Source organism: Hypanus sabinus, chromosome 10 (genome assembly GCF_030144855.1).
Source record: "Hypanus sabinus isolate sHypSab1 chromosome 10, sHypSab1.hap1, whole genome shotgun sequence".
NCBI classification, from domain to species: domain Eukaryota; kingdom Metazoa; phylum Chordata; class Chondrichthyes; order Myliobatiformes; family Dasyatidae; genus Hypanus; species Hypanus sabinus.
Window position 1 is genome coordinate 107219832 of NC_082715.1, and position 19283 is coordinate 107239114.

General features: G+C 50.9%; 1 protein-coding gene across 2 annotated transcripts in view; it reads right to left on the reverse strand.

Moving 5' to 3' along the window:
* klhdc3 (kelch domain containing 3) overlaps positions 1–19283 on the reverse strand; it is a 179236-nt gene that overhangs the window by 15181 nt on the left and 144772 nt on the right. For both annotated transcript variants that reach the window (XM_059982551.1, XM_059982552.1), the window contains exons 6-8: positions 15520–15733; positions 13499–13585; positions 11161–11269 (exon numbers count right to left, since the gene is read on the reverse strand). In XM_059982551.1, the coding sequence (XP_059838534.1) occupies positions 11161–11269; positions 13499–13585; positions 15520–15733 (410 nt within the window). The remainder of the gene's footprint in view (positions 1–11160; positions 11270–13498; positions 13586–15519; positions 15734–19283) is intronic.

Genomic DNA, 19283 nt, shown 5'->3' on the forward strand with positions numbered 1-19283 from the left:
ATGTGTCTCCTGCTCCTAACCGATGAAACAGTCTGCCACCCCATGTGCCTCCTGCTCCTAACCGATGAAACAGTCTGCCCCCCATGTGCCTCCTGCTCTTAACCGATGAAACAGTCTGCCCCCCATGTGCCTCCTGCTCTTAACCGATGAAACAGTCTGCCCCCCATGTGTCTCCTGCTCCTAACCGATGAAACAGTCTGCCCCCCATGTGTCTCCAGATCTTAAGCGATGAAACAGTCTGCCCCCCATGTGTCTCCTGCTCCTAATCGATGAAACAGTCTGCCCCCCCATGTGCCTCCTGCTCTTAACCGATGAAACAGTCTGCCCCCCATGTGTCTCCTGCTCCTAACCGATGAAACAGTCTGCCCCCCATGTGTCTCCAGATCTTAACCGATGAAACAGTCTGCCCCCCATGTGTCTCCTGCTCCTAACCGATGAAACAGTCTGCCCCCCATGTGCCTCCTGCTCTTAACCGATGAAACAGTCTGCCACCCCATGTGCCTCCTGCTCTTAACCGATGAAACAGTCTGCCCCCCATGTGTCTCCTGCTCCTAACCGATGAAACAGTCTGCCCCCCATGTGTCTCCAGATCTTAACCGATGAAACAGTCTGCCCCCCATGTGTCTCCTGCTCCTAACCGATGAAACAGTCTGCCCCCCGTGTGTCTCCAGATCTTAACTGATGAAACAGTCTGCCCCCCGTGTGTCTCCTGCTCCTAACCGATGAAAGTCTGCCCCCCATGTGTCTCCTGCTCCTAACCGATGAAAGTCTGCCCCCCATGTGTCTCCTGCTCCTAACCGATGAAACAGTCTGCCCCCCGTGTGTCTCCAGATCTTAACTGATGAAACAGTCTGCCCCCCATGTGTCTCCTGCTCCTAACCGATGAAAGTCTGCCCCCCATGTGTCTCCTGCTCCTAACCGATGAAACAGTCTGCCCCCCGTGTCTCCAGATCTTAACCGATGAAACAGTCTGCCCCCCATGTGTCTCCTGCTCCTAACCGATGAAACAGTCTGCCCCCCGTGTGTCTCCTGCTCCTAACCGATGAAACAGTCTGCCCCCCGTGTGTCTCCAGATCTTAACCGATGAAAGTCTGCCCCCCATGTGTCTCCTGCTCCTAACCGATGAAACAGTCTGCCCCCCGTGTGTCTCCAGATCTTAACCGATGAAAGTCTGCCCCCCATGTGTCTCCTGCTCCTAACCGATGAAACAGTCTGCCCCCCATGTGTCTCCTGCTCCTAACCGATGAAACAGTCTGCCCCCCATGTGTCTCCTGCTCTTAACCGATGAAAGTCTGCCCCCCATGTGTCTCCTGCTGCTAACCGATGAAAGTCTGCCCCCCGTGTGTCTCCTGCTCCTAACCGATGAAACAGTCTGCCCCCCGTGTGTCTCCTGCTCCTAACCGATGAAACAGTCTGCCCCCCATGTGTGTCCTGCTCCTAACCGATGAAACAGTCTGCCCCCCGTGTGTCTCCTGCTCCTAACCGATGAAACAGTCTGCCCCCCGTGTGTCTCCAGATCTTAACTGATGAAACAGTCTGCCCCCCATGTGTCTCCTGCTGCTAACCGATGAAAGTCTGCCCCCCATGTGTCTCCTGCTCCTAACCGATGAAACAGTCTGCCCCCCGTGTGTCTCCTGCTCCTAACCGATGAAACAGTCTGCCCCCCATGTGTGTCCTGCTCCTAACCGATGAAACAGTCTGCCCCCCGTGTGTCTCCTGCTCCTAACCGATGAAACAGTCTGCCCCCCGTGTGTCTCCTGCTCCTAACCGATGAAACAGTCTGCCCCCCATGTGTCTCCTGCTCCTAACCGATGAAACAGTCTGCCCCCCATGTGCCTCCAGATCTTAACCGATGAAACAGTCTGCCCCCCATGTGTCTCCTGCTCCTAACCGATGAAACAGTCTGCCCCCCATGTGCCTCCTGCTCTTAACCGATGAAACAGTCTGCCCCCCATGTGCCTCCAGATCTTAACCGATGAAACAGTCTGCCCCCCATGTGTCTCCAGATCTTAACCGATGAAACAGTCTGCCCCCCATGTGTCTCCTGCTCCTAACCGATGAAACAGTCTGCCCCCAATGTGTCTCCTGCTCTTAACCGATGAAACAGTCTGCACCCCATGTGTCTCCTGCTCCTAACCGATGAAACAGTCTGCCCCCCATGTGCCTCCAGATCTTAACCGATGAAACAGTCTGCCCCCCGTGTGTCTCCTGCTCCTAACCGATGAAACAGTCTACCCCCCATGTGTCTACTGCTCCTAACCGATGAAACAGTCTGCCCCCCATGTGTCTCCTGCTCCTAACCGATGAAACAGTCTGCCCCCCGTGTGTCTCCTGCTCCTAACCGATGAAACAGTCTGCCCCCCGTGTGTCTCCTGCTCCTAACCGATGAAACAGTCTGCCCCCCTTGTGTCTCCTGCTCCTAACCGATGAAACAGTCTGCCCCCCATGTGCCTCCTGCTCTTAACCGATGAAACAGTCTGCCCCCCATGTGCCTCCAGATCTTAACCGATGAAACAGTCTGCCCCCCATGTGCCTCCAGATCTTAACCGATGAAACAGTCTGCCCCCCATGTGTCTCCAGATCTTAACTGATGAAACAGTCTGCCCCCCATGTGTCTCCTGCTCCTAACCGATGAAACAGTCTGCCCCCCATGTGCCTCCAGATCTTAACCGATGAAACAGTCTGCCCCCCATGTGTCTCCTGCTCTTAACCGATGAAACAGTCTGCCCCCCATGTGTCTCCTGCTCCTAACCGATGAAACAGTCTGCCCCCCATGTGTCTCCTGCTCTTAACCGATGAAACAGTCTGCCCCCCATGTGTCTCCTGCTCCTAACCGATGAAACAGTCTGCCCCCCATGTGTCTCCTGCTCTTAACCGATGAAACAGTCTGCCCCCCATGTGCCTCCAGATCTTAACCGATGAAACAGTCTGCCCCCCATGTGTCTCCTGCTCCTAACCGATGAAACAGTCTGCCCCCCATGTGCCTCCAGATCTTAACCGATGAAACAGTCTGCCCCCCATGTGTCTCCTGCTCCTAACCGATGAAACAGTCTGCCCCCCATGTGCCTCCTGCTCTTAACCGATGAAACAGTCTGCCCCCCATGTGCCTCCAGATCTTAACCGATGAAACAGTCTGCCCCCCATGTGTCTCCAGATCTTAACCGATGAAACAGTCTGCCCCCCATGTGTCTCCTGCTCCTAACCGATGAAACAGTCTGCCCCCAATGTGTCTCCTGCTCTTAACCGATGAAACAGTCTGCACCCCATGTGTCTCCTGCTCCTAACCGATGAAACAGTCTGCCCCCCATGTGCCTCCAGATCTTAACCGATGAAACAGTCTGCCCCCCGTGTGTCTCCTGCTCCTAACCGATGAAACAGTCTGCCCCCCATGTGTCTACTGCTCCTAACCGATGAAACAGTCTGCCCCCCATGTGTCTCCTGCTCCTAACCGATGAAACAGTCTGCCCCCCGTGTGTCTCCTGCTCCTAACCGATGAAACAGTCTGCCCCCCGTGTGTCTCCTGCTCCTAACCGATGAAACAGTCTGCCCCCCTTGTGTCTCCTGCTCCTAACCGATGAAACAGTCTGCCCCCCATGTGCCTCCTGCTCTTAACCGATGAAACAGTCTGCCCCCCATGTGCCTCCAGATCTTAACCGATGAAACAGTCTGCCCCCCATGTGCCTCCAGATCTTAACCGATGAAACAGTCTGCCCCCCATGTGTCTCCAGATCTTAACTGATGAAACAGTCTGCCCCCCATGTGTCTCCTGCTCCTAACCGATGAAACAGTCTGCCCCCCATGTGCCTCCAGATCTTAACCGATGAAACAGTCTGCCCCCCATGTGTCTCCTGCTCTTAACCGATGAAACAGTCTGCCCCCCATGTGTCTCCTGCTCCTAACCGATGAAACAGTCTGCCCCCCATGTGTCTCCTGCTCTTAACCGATGAAACAGTCTGCCCCCCATGTGTCTCCTGCTCCTAACCGATGAAACAGTCTGCCCCCCATGTCTCCTGCTCTTAACCGATGAAACAGTCTGCCCCCCATGTGCCTCCAGATCTTAACCGATGAAACAGTCTGCCCCCCATGTGTCTCCTGCTCCTAACCGATGAAACAGTCTGCCCCTCATGTGTCTCCTGCTCTTAACCGATGAAACAGTCTGCCCCCCATGTGTCACCTGATCTTAACCGATGAAACAGTCTGCCCCCCATGTGTCTCCAGATCTTAACCGATGAAACAGTCTGCCCCCCATGTGCCTCCTGCTCCTAACCGATGAAACAGTCTGCCCCCCATGTGTCTCCTGCTCCTAACCGATGAAACAGTCTGCCCCCCATGTGTCTCCTGCTCCTAACCGATGAAACAGTCTGCCCCCCATGTGTCTCCTGCTCCTAACCGATGAAACAGTCTGCCCCCCATGTGTCTCCTGCACCTAACCGATGAAACAGTCTGCCCCCCATGTGTCTCCTGCTCCTAACCGATGAAACAGTCTGCCCCCCATGTGTCTCCAGATCTTAACCGATGAAAGTCTGCCCCCCATGTGTCTCCTGCTCCTAACCGATGAAACAGTCTGCCCCCCATGTGTCTCCTGCTCCTAACCGATGAAACAGTCTGCCCCCCATGTGTCTCCTGCTCTTAACCGATGAAAGTCTGCCCCCCATGTGTCTCCTGCTCCTAACCAATGAAACAGTCTGCCCCCCATGTGTCTCCTGCTCCTAACCGATGAAACAGTCTGCCCCCCATGTGTCTCCTGCTCCTAACCGATGAAACAGTCTGCCCCCCGTGTGTCTCCAGATCTTAACCGATGAAACAGTCTGCCCCCCATGTGTCTCCTGCTCCTAACCGATGAAACAGTCTGCCCCCCCATGTGCCTCCTGCTCCTAACCGATGAAACAGTCTGCCCCCCATGTGCCTCCTGCTCTTAACCGATGAAACAGTCTGCCCCCCATGTGTCTCCAGATCTTAACCGATGAAACAGTCTGCCCCCCATGTGTCTCCTGCTCCTAACCGATGAAACAGTCTGCCCCCCATGTGTCTCCAGATCTTAAGCGATGAAACAGTCTGCCCCCCATGTGTCTCCTGCTCCTAACCGATGAAACAGTCTGCCCCCCCATGTGCCTCCTGCTCTTAACCGATGAAACAGTCTGCCCCCCATGTGTCTCCTGCTCCTAACCGATGAAACAGTCTGCCCCCCATGTGTCTCCAGATCTTAACCGATGAAACAGTCTGCCCCCCATGTGCCTCCAGATCTTAACCGATGAAACAGTCTGCCCCCCATGTGTCTCCTGCTCCTAACCGATGAAACAGTCTGCCCCCCATGTGCCTCCTGCTCTTAACCGATGAAACAGTCTGCCCCCCCATGTGCCTCCTGCTCTTAACCGATGAAACAGTCTGCCCCCCATGTGTCTCCTGCTCCTAACCGATGAAACAGTCTGCCCCCCATGTGTCTCCAGATCTTAACCGATGAAACAGTCTGCCCCCCATGTGTCTCCTGCTCCTAACCGATGAAACAGTCTGCCCCCCATGTGCCTCCAGATCTTAACCGATGAAACAGTCTGCCCCCCGTGTGTCTCCTGCTCCTAACCGATGAAACAGTCTGCCCCCCATGTGTCTCCTGCACCTAACCGATGAAACAGTCTGCCCCCCATGTGTCTCCTGCTCCTAACCGATGAAACAGTCTGCCCCCCGTGTGTCTCCTGCTCCTAACCGATGAAACAGTCTGCCCCCCGTGTGTCTCCTGCTCCTAACCGATGAAACAGTCTGCCCCCCGTGTGTCTCCTGCTCCTAACCGATGAAACAGTCTGCCCCCCATGTGTCTCCTGCTCCTAACCGATGAAACAGTCTGCCCCCCATGTGCCTCCAGATCTTAACCGATGAAACAGTCTGCCCCCCATGTGTCTCCAGATCTTAACCGATGAAACAGTCTGCCCCCCATGTGTCTCCAGATCTTAACCGATGAAACAGTCTGCCCCCCATGTGTCTCCTGATCTTAACCGATGAAACAGTCTGCCCCCCATGTGTCTCCTGCTCCTAACCGATGAAATAGTCTGCCCCCCATGTGTCTCCTGCTCCTAACCGATGAAACAGTCTGCCCCCCATGTGTCTCCAGATCTTAACCGATGAAAGTCTGCCCCCCATGTGTCTCCTGCTCCTAACCGATGAAACAGTCTGCCCCCCATGTGTCTCCTGCTCTTAACCGATGAAAGTCTGCCCCCCATGTGTCTCCTGCTCCTAACCAATGAAACAGTCTGCCCCCCATGTGTCTCCTGCTCCTAACCGATGAAACAGTCTGCCCCCCATGTGTCTCCTGCTCCTAACCGATGAAACAGTCTGCCCCCCGTGTGTCTCCAGATCTTAACCGATGAAACAGTCTGCCCCCCATGTGTCTCCTGCTCCTAACCGATGAAACAGTCTGCCACCCCATGTGCCTCCTGCTCCTAACCGATGAAACAGTCTGCCCCCCATGTGCCTCCTGCTCTTAACCGATGAAACAGTCTGCCCCCCATGTGCCTCCTGCTCTTAACCGATGAAACAGTCTGCCCCCCATGTGTCTCCTGCTCCTAACCGATGAAACAGTCTGCCCCCCATGTGTCTCCAGATCTTAAGCGATGAAACAGTCTGCCCCCCATGTGTCTCCTGCTCCTAATCGATGAAACAGTCTGCCCCCCCATGTGCCTCCTGCTCTTAACCGATGAAACAGTCTGCCCCCCATGTGTCTCCTGCTCCTAACCGATGAAACAGTCTGCCCCCCATGTGTCTCCAGATCTTAACCGATGAAACAGTCTGCCCCCCATGTGTCTCCTGCTCCTAACCGATGAAACAGTCTGCCCCCCATGTGCCTCCTGCTCTTAACCGATGAAACAGTCTGCCACCCCATGTGCCTCCTGCTCTTAACCGATGAAACAGTCTGCCCCCCATGTGTCTCCTGCTCCTAACCGATGAAACAGTCTGCCCCCCATGTGTCTCCAGATCTTAACCGATGAAACAGTCTGCCCCCCATGTGTCTCCTGCTCCTAACCGATGAAACAGTCTGCCCCCCGTGTGTCTCCAGATCTTAACTGATGAAACAGTCTGCCCCCCGTGTGTCTCCTGCTCCTAACCGATGAAAGTCTGCCCCCCATGTGTCTCCTGCTCCTAACCGATGAAAGTCTGCCCCCCATGTGTCTCCTGCTCCTAACCGATGAAACAGTCTGCCCCCCGTGTGTCTCCAGATCTTAACTGATGAAACAGTCTGCCCCCCATGTGTCTCCTGCTCCTAACCGATGAAAGTCTGCCCCCCATGTGTCTCCTGCTCCTAACCGATGAAACAGTCTGCCCCCCGTGTCTCCAGATCTTAACCGATGAAACAGTCTGCCCCCCATGTGTCTCCTGCTCCTAACCGATGAAACAGTCTGCCCCCCGTGTGTCTCCTGCTCCTAACCGATGAAACAGTCTGCCCCCCGTGTGCCTCCTGCTCCTAACCGATGAAACAGTCTGCCCCCCATGTGTCTCCTGCTCCTAACCGATGAAACAGTCTGCCCCCCATGTGCCTCCTGATCTTAACCGATGAAACAGTCTGCCCCCCCGTGTGTCTCCAGATCTTAACTGATGAAACAGTCTGCCCCCCATGTGCCTCCTGCTCTTAACCGATGAAACAGTCTGCCCCCCATGTGTCTCCTGATCTTAACCGATGAAACAGTCTGCCCCCCATGTGTCTCCTGCTCCTAACCGATGAAACAGTCTGCCCCCCATGTGCCTCCAGATCTTAACCGATGAAACAGTCTGCCCCCCATGTGCCTCCTGCTCCTAACCGATGAAACAGTCTGCCCCCCGTGTGTCTCCTGCTCCTAACCGATGAAACAGTCTGCCCCCCATGTGTCTCCTGCTCTTAACCGATGAAACAGTCTGCCCCCCCATGTGTCTCCTGCTCCTAACCGATGAAACAGTCTGCCCCCCATGTGTGTCCTGCTCCTAACCGATGAAACAGTCTGCCCCCCGTGTGTCTCCAGATCTTAACCGATGAAACAGTCTGCCCCCCGTGTGTCTCCAGATCTTAACCGATGAAACAGTCTGCCCCCCATGTGTCTCCAGATCTTAACCGATGAAACAGTCTGCCCCCCGTGTGTCTCCAGATCTTAACCGATGAAACAGTCTGCCCCCCGTGTGTCTCCAGATCTTAACCGATGAAACAGTCTGCCCCCCATGTGTCTCCTGCTCCTAACCGATGAAACAGTCTGCCCCCCATGTGTCTCCTGCTCCTAACCGATGAAACAGTCTGCCCCCCGTGTGTCTCCAGATCTTAACCGATGAAACAGTCTGCCCCCCGTGTGTCTCCAGATCTTAACCGATGAAACAGTCTGCCCCCCGTGTGTCTCCAGATCTTAACCGATGAAACAGTCTGCCCCCCATGTGTCTCCTGCTCCTAATCGATGAAACAGTCTGCCCCCCCATGTGTCTCCAGATCTTAACCGATGAAACAGTCTGCCCCCCATGTGTCTCCTGCTCCTAACCGATGAAACAGTCTGCCCCCCATGTGTCTCCAGATCTTAACCGATGAAACAGTCTGCCCCCCATGTGTCTCCTGCTCTTAACCGATGAAACAGTCTGCCCCCCATGTGTCTCCTGCTCCTAACCAATGAAACAGTCTGCCCCCCATGTGTCTCCTGCTCCTAACCGATGAAACAGTCTGCCCCCCATGTGCCTCCTGCTCTTAACCGATGAAACAGTCTGCCCCCCCATGTGCCTCCTGCTCTTAACCGATGAAACAGTCTGCCCCCCCATGTGCCTCCTGATCTTAATCGATGAAACAGTCTGCCCCCCATGTGCCTCCAGATCTTAACCGATGAAACAGTCTGCCCCCCATGTGTCTCCTGATCTTAATCGATGAAACAGTCTGCCCCCCATGTGCCTCCAGATCTTAACCAATGAAACAGTCTGCCCCCCATGTGTCTCCAGATCTTAACCGATGAAACAGTCTGCCCCCCATGTGTCTCCTGCTCTTAACCGATGAAACAGTCTGCCCCCCATGTGTCTCCTGTTCTTAACCGATGAAACAGTCTGCCCCCCGTGTGTCTCCAGATCTTAACCGATGAAACAGTCTGCCCCCCATGTGCCTCCAGATCTTAACCAATGAAACAGTCTGCCCCCCATGTGTCTCCAGATCTTAACCGATGAAACAGTCTGCCCCCCATGTGTCTCCTGCTCTTAACCGATGAAACAGTCTGCCCCCCATGTGTCTCCTGCTCTTAACCGATGAAACAGTCTGCCCCCCATGTGTCTCTTGCTCCTAACCGATGAAACAGTCTGCCCTCCATGTGTCTCCTGCTCTTAACCAATGAAACAGTCTGCCCCCCATGTGTCTCCAGATCTTAACCGATGAAACCGTCTGCCCCCCATGTGTCTCTTGCTCCTAACCGATGAAACAGTCTGCCCTCCATGTGTCTCCTGCTCTTAACCAATGAAACAGTCTGCCCCCCGTGTGTCTCCTGCTCTTAACCGATGAAACAGTCTGCCCTCCATGTGTCTCCTGCTCTTAACCAATGAAACAGTCTGCCCCCCGTGTGTCTCCAGATCTTAACCGATGAAAGTCTGCCCCTCATGTGTCTCCTGCTCCTAACCGATGAAACAGTCTGCCCCCCATGTGTCTCCTGCTCTTAACCGATGAAACAGTCTGCCCCCCATGTGTCTCCAGATCTTAACCGATGAAACAGTCTGCCCCCCGTGTGTCTCCTGCTCTTAACCGATGAAACAGTCTGCCCCCCATGTGTCTCCTGCTCTTAACCGAAGAAAGTCTGCCCCTCATGTGTCTCCTGCTCCTAACCGATGAAACAGTCTGCCCCCCATGTGTCTCCAGATCTTAACCGATGAAACAGTCTGCCCCCCATGTGTCTCCTGCTCTTAACCGAAGAAAGTCTGCCCCTCATGTGTCTCCTGCTCTTAACCGATGAAACAGTCTGCCCCCCATGTGTCTCCTGCTCCTAACCGATGAAACAGTCTGCCCCCCATGTGTCTCCAGATCTTAACCGATGAAACAGTCTGCCCCCCATGTGTCTCCTGCTCTTAACCGATGAAACAGTCTGCCCCCCATGTGTCTCCAGATCTTAACCGATGAAACAGTCTGCCCCCCATGTGCCTCCTGCTCCTAACCGATGAAACAGTCTGCCCCCCATGTGTCTCCTGCTCCTAACCGATGAAACAGTCTGCCCCCCATGTGTCTCCAGATCTTAACCGATGAAACAGTCTGCCCCCCGTGTGTCTCCTGCTCCTAACCGATGAAACAGTCTGCCCCCCATGTGTCTCCAGATCTTAACCGATGAAACAGTCTGCCCCCCGTGTGTCTCCAGATCTTAACCGATGAAACAGTCTGCCCCCCATGTGTCTCCAGATCTTAACCGATGAAACAGTCTGCCCCCCGTGTGTCTCCTGCTCCTAACCGATGAAACAGTCTGCCCCCCATGTGTCTCCAGATCTTAACCGATGAAACAGTCTGCCCCCCATGTGTCTCCAGATCTTAACCGATGAAACAGTCTGCCCCCCATGTGTCTCCTGCTCCTAACCGATGAAACAGTCTGCCCCCCATGTGTCTCCAGATCTTAACCGATGAAACAGTCTGCCCCCAATGTGTCTCCAGATCTTAACCGATGAAAGTCTGCCCCCCATGTGTCTCCTGCTCTTAACCGATGAAACAGTCTGCCCCCCGTGTGTCTCCTGCTCTTAACCGATGAAACAGTCTGCCCCCCATGTGTCTCCTGCTCCTAACCGATGAAAGTCTGCCCCCCATGTGCCTCCTGCTCTCAATCGAGGACATCGAGGATATGAACTCTTTTGCCCAAATGGGCTTGAACACCTGGCTGAAAATCTACAGATGAGGGAGCATGTTGCCCTGAGGAGATTTAAAGACTGGGATGAGCTAACATCAGCACCACAGTTGTACTCCATAAATTCACATTAAGCCCCTAATGCTAGTGATCTCCTTGCAGGCTGTGAACACCTAGCAACGAGGGAGGGAGGGAGGCAGCACTAGGTTCAAGTCACTTACCTACTCCCGCCTGTCTCCCTGCTCCCATTCCATCCTCTCTTACACTCTCCCCTGCCTCACTCCCTGCTCCCTCTTCAGCCTCCACTCACCCAGATCCCCACCCATCCTTCAGCTCCACAAAGAAGAGGGATGTGCTGTCCCACACTCACCTGGTGCCTCCGAAGAGGATAATTTTGTCTCCCACCATGCAGCAACACTGTCTCCGCCGTGGACAGGGCCCTTTACCCTTGGGTTCAACCTTCCTCCATGTCGCCGTCTCTGAAAAGGAGGCCGCTCGTCAGCTCTGTCACTGGCAGCCCTGGGCACTGCTATCTCTCTCACACAAACATACTACTCTCCTCAGAACCTCTGTTCCATTTTGCTATCTACCCCCAGAGACCTTTCACCCCCCTATCAACAATTTTTCTCAGCCTTAAAACTACCCAGATAAACTGTTTTTAAATACCATTTGCAGAAAGGAGTTCCAAAGATTCACAACCCTCAGGAAAATTTTCTGTTTTAAATGGACAATGCCTTAATTTTAGACAATGAAACCCGAGGCAAGTTTGTTCATACTGAATGTGGTGAGTAAATGGAATGAACTGCCAGAAGAATCTCAGGTATACAGCCCCCTCTACACTCCCGGGGCACTGGTCGGACACAGAGTGAAGCTCCCTCTATAAACTCCTGTCACATATTCTTTGGTCACAAACACAGGCAACTGACTAGTTACATCATAGCCTAGTACAGCAATTCTAATTGAAAGGAAACCAAGAGGCAACAGAGTGTAGTGGACACAGCCAGGTTCATCACAGGAACATCCCCCTCCATCACTGACAGCTTCTACAGGAAGCCCAACTTCAAGAAGGCAGCATCTATCACCTAACTGTCTGGGTCATGCCCTCTTCACACTGCATCCATCCTACAACAGCTTTTCCTGAGCTTTTCTGTGCTGCATGTTGTCTGAAGGTACATACTTGTGATGTTGCAGAAATTTCTTCCAGAGGACTGAATCTTTCAGACACTTAAATAGGTGGTACAGTAGACAGTGAAGACATCATCAGAAATTACAGGGAAATCTTGTTCAGCTGAAAGTGAGCTGAGAAATGGCAACTTGAGTTTAATTTGGATAAATGTGAAATGTTACATTCTGGATAGTCGAATCCAAGTAGGACTTTCACAGTGAATGGCAGGACACTCGGGAGTGTTTCATAACAGAGTACATGATTCCTTGAAGTGGAGTCATGGGTAGACAAGGTGATGAAAGTAACTTTTAGTCTGCTGGCTTTTCTCAGTCAGTGCATTGAGTATTAAAGTTGTGCAATTGTACACAACACTGTAGTGTACAATTATTTTAAATGTGTTCAGTTTTGCTTACTTTGTCGTGGAAAGGTGTGGTTAAACTGGAAAGAGCACAGAAAAGATTTACAAGCATATTGCTAGACTTGAGGGCCTGAGCTACAGGAAGATATTAAACAAGCTAGGGTCTTATTTCCTGGAGCACAGGAGACTGAGAGGTGATCTTATTGAAGTGAGGCAACAGACTAACTGCACTCCCCCCCTCCCCCAGGGTCAGGAAATCAAGAACCAAAGGGCATAGGTTTAAGGAGAGGGGCAAGATATAATCAGAGTAAATGGAATGAGCTGCCAGAGGAAGTGGCTGAGGCAGGTATAATAACAACTTTTAAAAGAAAGGTACATGGATTGGAAAATTTTAAGTAGTTTTGGGCCAAACTCTAATAAATGGGACTGACTTAGATGGGATATTTTGATCAGTATGGACTAAAAGGGCTTTCCTTGTGCAAAGTTCTATGAATGAGGAGCCGCTGGGTTCAGCCACATCTACTTTATTAAACCATCAGGTTCTTGAAACAATCTAAACCCATCTCAGCAATTGGAACATGGTGAATACCTCTTGTACTACGCGGGACTTGCAGTATGCTTTTGCACCAATGTCTTGTTTTGCACTTTTCCCTTCACTGATTTGTAGGATTTGTTTTCCGAAGCTGCATGCCTGTGATGCTGCTGCATGTTTGCCATTGCCTCTGTAGCTCAGAATAACTGTGCACGTTGTAAACTCAGCATCATTTGAATGTCTTTGCAGCATCAGGAAATTTACCTTAAAACCAACTGGTGGGGGGGGAGGTTGGAGTGGTTCTCCCCACATGCACAGCATGATCCCGAAAGCATGTAGGAGACGTTGGGCAATGCCTCTGGACAGTCCAACTCTACCCCTGGCCCATGCACAGAAAGCTCTAAGACTGGGGTCACAGGGATGAGGACAAATACCCTTCCTGATCAGCACTTCCCCAATAAAGAATATGTTTCGGAAATTATCCCGACTGGGATTCCTCATCTGCTGTTCCCACAGCCAGCTGGATTCTCCCACACGGTGCTGCTGTGGTAGTGAGGCTCTCCACCCCGACAGGGTGCTTGGAGCACTGGGAAACCACTGACATTCTCCCTCAGCCCACACACTGGCACAATGCCAGAAAACCTCACCCTCACCTGGATTGTACTTCCACAGGTCGTTGAAGTGTCGGTCGAGCCGAGCGTTGTACCCACCGAATATGTAAAGTTCACTGTTGTATGTGACTGGAAGAAGGCAGAGACCAGAAGGGAGGTCAGACAACGGCAGAAGCAAAGGGTCCCAGCACCTACAAACACATTCCTGCTCCCAGCTGGAGCAGAACCAGCTGTCAGTGCAGGGAACTAGTCCAAGCACCCACTGTCTGGCCAGCCCTCGAGAGGTGACTGGGTCTGAGGCAGCTCATGAGGTGCTGACCTTCCCAATCCCCTCCAAGTGATGTGAACTACGTCCATGAACTGCCGCTATCCATATTTTTCTTTTATTCAAGGTATGTGAGCTTTGCGGACTGAACCAGTGTTAACTGCCCATCCCCAGTTGTCCTTGAGAAGGTGGCAGTGAGCTGCCTTGAACCACTGCAGGCCTTGATGTGTGGGGCTACTCACAACAGGGAGAGAGATCCAGGATTTTAATCCAGCAACAGTGAAATATTTCCAAATCAGGATGGTGTGTGGCTTGGAGGGCACCTTTTGCTTTCCTTGTCCTCCCAACTGGTAGAAGTCATGGGTTTGAAAAGTGCTGTCTCAGGAGACTTAGTGAGTTGCTTCCTGTAGCTACAGAGCACTGGTAGTGGAAAGGATGGTTGTAGATAAGGTGCCTATCTATGGTGTTGAGCTTCAACTCACATCTACTATGATGAATTGCTTTGAGAGGTTGATCATGACCAGAATCAACTCTCGTCTAAGCAAGGACCTGGAGCCACTGCCATTTGCCTATCACCACAATCGGTCTACAGTAGATACAATCTCGCTGGCTCTCCACTCAGCCTTGGATCACCTGGACAATTGCAATATCTACGTCAGGCTGCTGTTTATCGATTACAGCTCAGCATTCAACACAATCACGCCCTCAGTTCTAATAATCAAGCTCCAAAACCTGGGCCTCTGTATCTCTCACAAACAAGAGAGAATCTGCAGGTACGGGAAATCCAAGCAACACATAACAAAACGCTGGAGGGACTCAGAAGAGTCTCAGCCCAAAACATCAACTGCACTTTCTTCCACAGATGCTGCCTGGTCTGTTGAGTTCCTCCAGCATTTTGTGTGTGTTGCTCGGCAACTGGATCCTTGACTTCCTCACTGGGAGATCACAGACAGTGCAGATCTGAAATACTACTACTCTACTCTCTCTCCACACCCATGACTGTGCGGCTAGGCACAGTTCAAATGCCATCTATTAATTTGCTGATGACAAAACTATTGTTGGGAGAATTTCAGTGGTGACGAGGTGTCCAGGAGCAAGATAGATCAGCTGACTGAGTGGTATCACAACAATTAGCTTGCACTCAATGTCAGTAAGACCAAGGAATTGACTGTGGAGTTCAGGAAGGGGAAGTTGAGGGAACACACACCAGCCCTCACTGAGGGATCAGCAGCAGAAAAGGTGAGCAGTTTCAAGTTCCTGGGTGTAAACATCTCTGAAGATCTATCCTGGGACCAATGTACAGTATCGATACAATTAAAAAAGGCACAACAGCGGCTATATTTCATTACAAGTTTGAGGAGACTTGGTATGATACCAAAGGCTTGTGCAAATTTCTACAGATGTACTTATCACATCACTGTCTGGTATGGAGCAGCCACTGCAGACGATCAGAAGAAGCTGCAGAAAGTTGTTAGAACTCAGCCAGCTCCATCAGGGGCACCTGTCCCCCTGGCATCGAGAAAGTAACTCCCTCCCCACTAGCACTGTGGGAACACTTTCACCAGGAGGATGCAGTGGTTCAAGGACAGCCTCTATTGAGTTGGGAGTGGAAGTGAATGCTGGCATTGACAGTGGCGTAGAGCTCCCAGAATATTAATGAGGATAGAGGAAGATATGGAGAAAGGTGATGAGAAATGCTGTACACCCAGCCCTCATGAAAACTGGATATCCTGAAAGTGAATGAAGCAATGCTCCCACAGCACTCTCCCTCCTCAGCACCATCTCCACACAGACTTACATGCTGAGTGGCTGCGTCTTCCCTCGGGCAACAGCTGGGTGGTGGGAGAGTCGAGCCAGTGGTTGGTCTCCGTGTCGAACACTTTGATGCGGTTGCAATAGATCTCATTGTTGGAGTGGAAGGGTCCAAATCGATCAGCTCTGCCCCCAAACACGTACATCCGACTGCCCAGCACTGTGGCTGAATGGAAGTCTCTCCACCTGGCTGGGTTACCCTGGGGGGCATGAGATAGTGGTGTGGTGGGTGGTGTAAGGGCCATGTGGGAGGGAGGGAAGCCAAGGGGTGGGGGAAGAGAGAGAGAGAGAGACACACACACACAAATACAGAACAAGTTGTCACACTTCTAGGTGACGAGAACTGATTTCCTGGGCTCTGGGAAATTCTTTATCAATCACATATCATTTACACTGATATCCAATTGTGAACATTCAATGAGCAATAAAAGGTCTCAGCACTGTTTCCTTATGGATCAACATATCCTTATGCAGGTCCTGATGGAGATCCCAACCTGAAATACCAACCATCCCTCTGCTTCCACAGATGCTGCCTCACCCACTGTTTCTGTTTCTTTTTTGCTCTAGATCACAACGTCTGTAATCTCATGTCTCATTTCTGAATTCAAGTTGCCACTTTATCCTGTATCGCTAAATGTTTGGACCAACCTCCCATGAGGGAGCTTATCAATGGCCTTACTGAAGCCCATGTAGTCTACATTAACAACAATGTTATTCAATGCATTTTATAATGTTATACTCAATCAAGCTGGTCAGGTTACCTCTATATCATCCCACCACACACTTCAAGGGCATGGGTCAGGCAGAGTGCAGCATTCTTTACACTGTCCCATCACATTTCCAGGACACAGGTTGTGTTTGTCAGGAAGGTATCGCCACCTGGTGGTAGCTAGTGATGGTTAAAGGTGTGATTGGCAGTGAGATCAGAAGGGATGGTGTCATATCCAGCTAACTCAGCTGTAACAACTCAACTTCAAGCTGTGTTCAAAGATCAGCTTCTGCAGCCAAAAACAAAGGTGATTGGAGAGACAGAGACTGACCAGGGCCCGATGGTATCTATCCTAGGATCCTAAGGGAACGGAGAGGATTGCTGGGGTTAAAACAAATTTTTGCATCTGTGATAGGCATGGCTGAGGTAACAAAGGAATAGAGAATGGCCCATGTTATTCTTTTATTTAGAAAAGACGATAGACAAATCTGGAAACAAAACTTGCATCGATAGTTCAGAAATTATTGGAAAAGAATTCTAAGGGACAGAATTTGAGTTCACTTGGAAAGGCAGGGACCGATGATGAGTTCTCATGATTATCAGGGGAGAATAGACATTAGACAGTAGGCGCAGGAGGCCATTTGGCCCTTCTAGCCAGCACTGCCACTCACTGTGATCATGGCTGATCATACACAATCAGTACCCCGTTCCTGTCCTCTCCCTATATCCCTCGACCCCGCTATCTATAAGAGCTCTATCTAACTCTCTCTTGAATGCATCCAGACACTTGGCCTCCACTGCCTTCTGGGGCAGAGCATTCCACATATCCACCGCTCTCTGGGTGAAAAAGTTTCTCCGCATCTCTGTTCTAAATGGCCTACCCCTTATTCTTAATACATCTCACAAGTATGATAATTTATTTTTAGGTGGTTACCAAGAAAATTGACAAAGGTGCGGCAGAAGACATGCTTTACCAGGATTATAGCAAGGCCTTTGATATGTCCCACACAGGAGGCTACTCCGGAAGGTTAGGGCACATGGGATCCAAGGAGTACAGGCAAATAGAACCAAGACTGACTTTGTAGAAGGAGACAAAGGTATTGGTTGAGGTGTGTTTTTCAGACTGGAGGTTTGTAACCTGTAGAACACTGCAGGGATGAATACTCAGACCATTGTTGTTTGTCACATACGACTTGGATGAGAATGTAGTTGGTTAACAACACAGAATTTGGCGTAGTAGTAAATCATAAAAGAAAATTGTAAAAGGCTCCAGAAGGATGTGGACCAGTTGGAAAACTGGACAGCGCAGTGGCAGATGAAACTTAACCCAAGTACAGTAATACATTCAGGGTTGTCAGATACCATAGTGTAAATGACAGGGGTCTCAGGAATGTTGATGTACTGAGGAAGAATGCTCCCTGAAAATGGTCTCACAAGTGCAAAAAGTACACACAAGTGCAAAAAGTAGTGAAGACGTTCAGCACATTTGCTTCGGAGGCTGAGGCACTGAGCTAAAGTTGAGATATTGTGTTGGTCAGGATGCACTAGCTGCCTGCAGTTCTGGTTGCCACATTATGTGCAGGAGGTGGTACTGTTAAGAAAGATTACAAAAGGGATTCATCAGAATGCTGCCTGGAGCTAAGGGCTTTGATGGAATAGGCCGTGTTTATTCTCACTAAAACATTGAAGACCAAGGGTTGACTTGAAACAGGATTATAAATTTAAGAGGGTCATAGAGAGAGTATATTGTCAGAATCTTTTTCCTGGGAAGAGGGTGTGGGGTGGGGTAGAGGGTGGGTGGCTCTACAACTAGAGGGCATATGCTTAAGGACACGGGGAGAAATTTAAAGAAGATCTGAGGGGGAGAGTTTTCTCACACAAAAGGTGGTGGGTTATATGGGAAAGCCAGGTATAACATTTGACAGACATTTATCAGGAAGTTAGGTAGAAGAAGCATAGAAGCATTCAGGGTGAATGGAGGCCAATGGGATCAACAATGATAGGCATCACAGTTGGCATGGTGAGGCAGGCTTGAAGGGCCTGCTTGTGTTATATGGCAAACAGGCACAGGGCAGCGAGAGCGTGAGAGGTCACTCTCACTCTTTGTAGCTGTGTGCTGCAAGAACACTGCCCATTTCCTGCTTTCACTCAGGGAGAAGAGGTGTCCAGGGATCGGTGATCAAATTACGGGGCTTCTAACAAGAAGCTGGAGCAACTCTGGTGGTCAGGCAGATCTTTGGAAGGAAATGGACAGTTAATGTTTTGGATCAAGCCCTTCATCTGGAAGGTTAATGATTTATTAAGAGGCTTATTTTCTGGGCCTCATTGCTGCAAAATAAGGGCCAGTCATTTAAAACTGAGGTGCATAGGCTTTTCTCAATGGGCGTTGAATCTTTGGAACTCTCTGCTGAGGGTGGAGGATCAGTCAATATATTTAGTGTGGTGGGTATTTGGATTGAGCTACCAGATATAGTGGCTGAGGCAAGCATATTAGCAATCCGTAAAAGTAAGTTTAGTTGGATAGTTTTAGAAGGCTATGGGCCAAACACAGCAGATGGAACCAGCTTGTTGGGTAACACAGCAAGCGCGGATGAGTTGGGCCTGTTTCTATGTTGTAAGACTACAAATCTATGACTGATTCAGTCCACTTCACACGGAATGAGTACATTTCAGTGAGCTCACCTTCCACTCTTCTGAACACCAGGAGTTTATAGCCTCACTCTAGCTAATTGTACAGGATGAGATAATGTCCCAACCCTTTAATCAATCTGGGTGTATCTTTGCATCACACATTCACTCAGTGGCCACTTTATTAGGTACACCTGCTTGTAAATGCAATTATCTAATTCGCCAGTCAGGTGCAGCAACTCAATAAATAAAAGCACGCAGACATGGTCAAGAGGTTCAGACCAAACATCACAATGGGGAAGAAATGTGATTTAAGCAACTTTGTCAGTGCTAGACATTGCTGGTCCTAGACAGGGTGATTTGAGTCTCAGAAAGTCCTGATCTCCTGGGATCTTCACACACAACAGTCTACA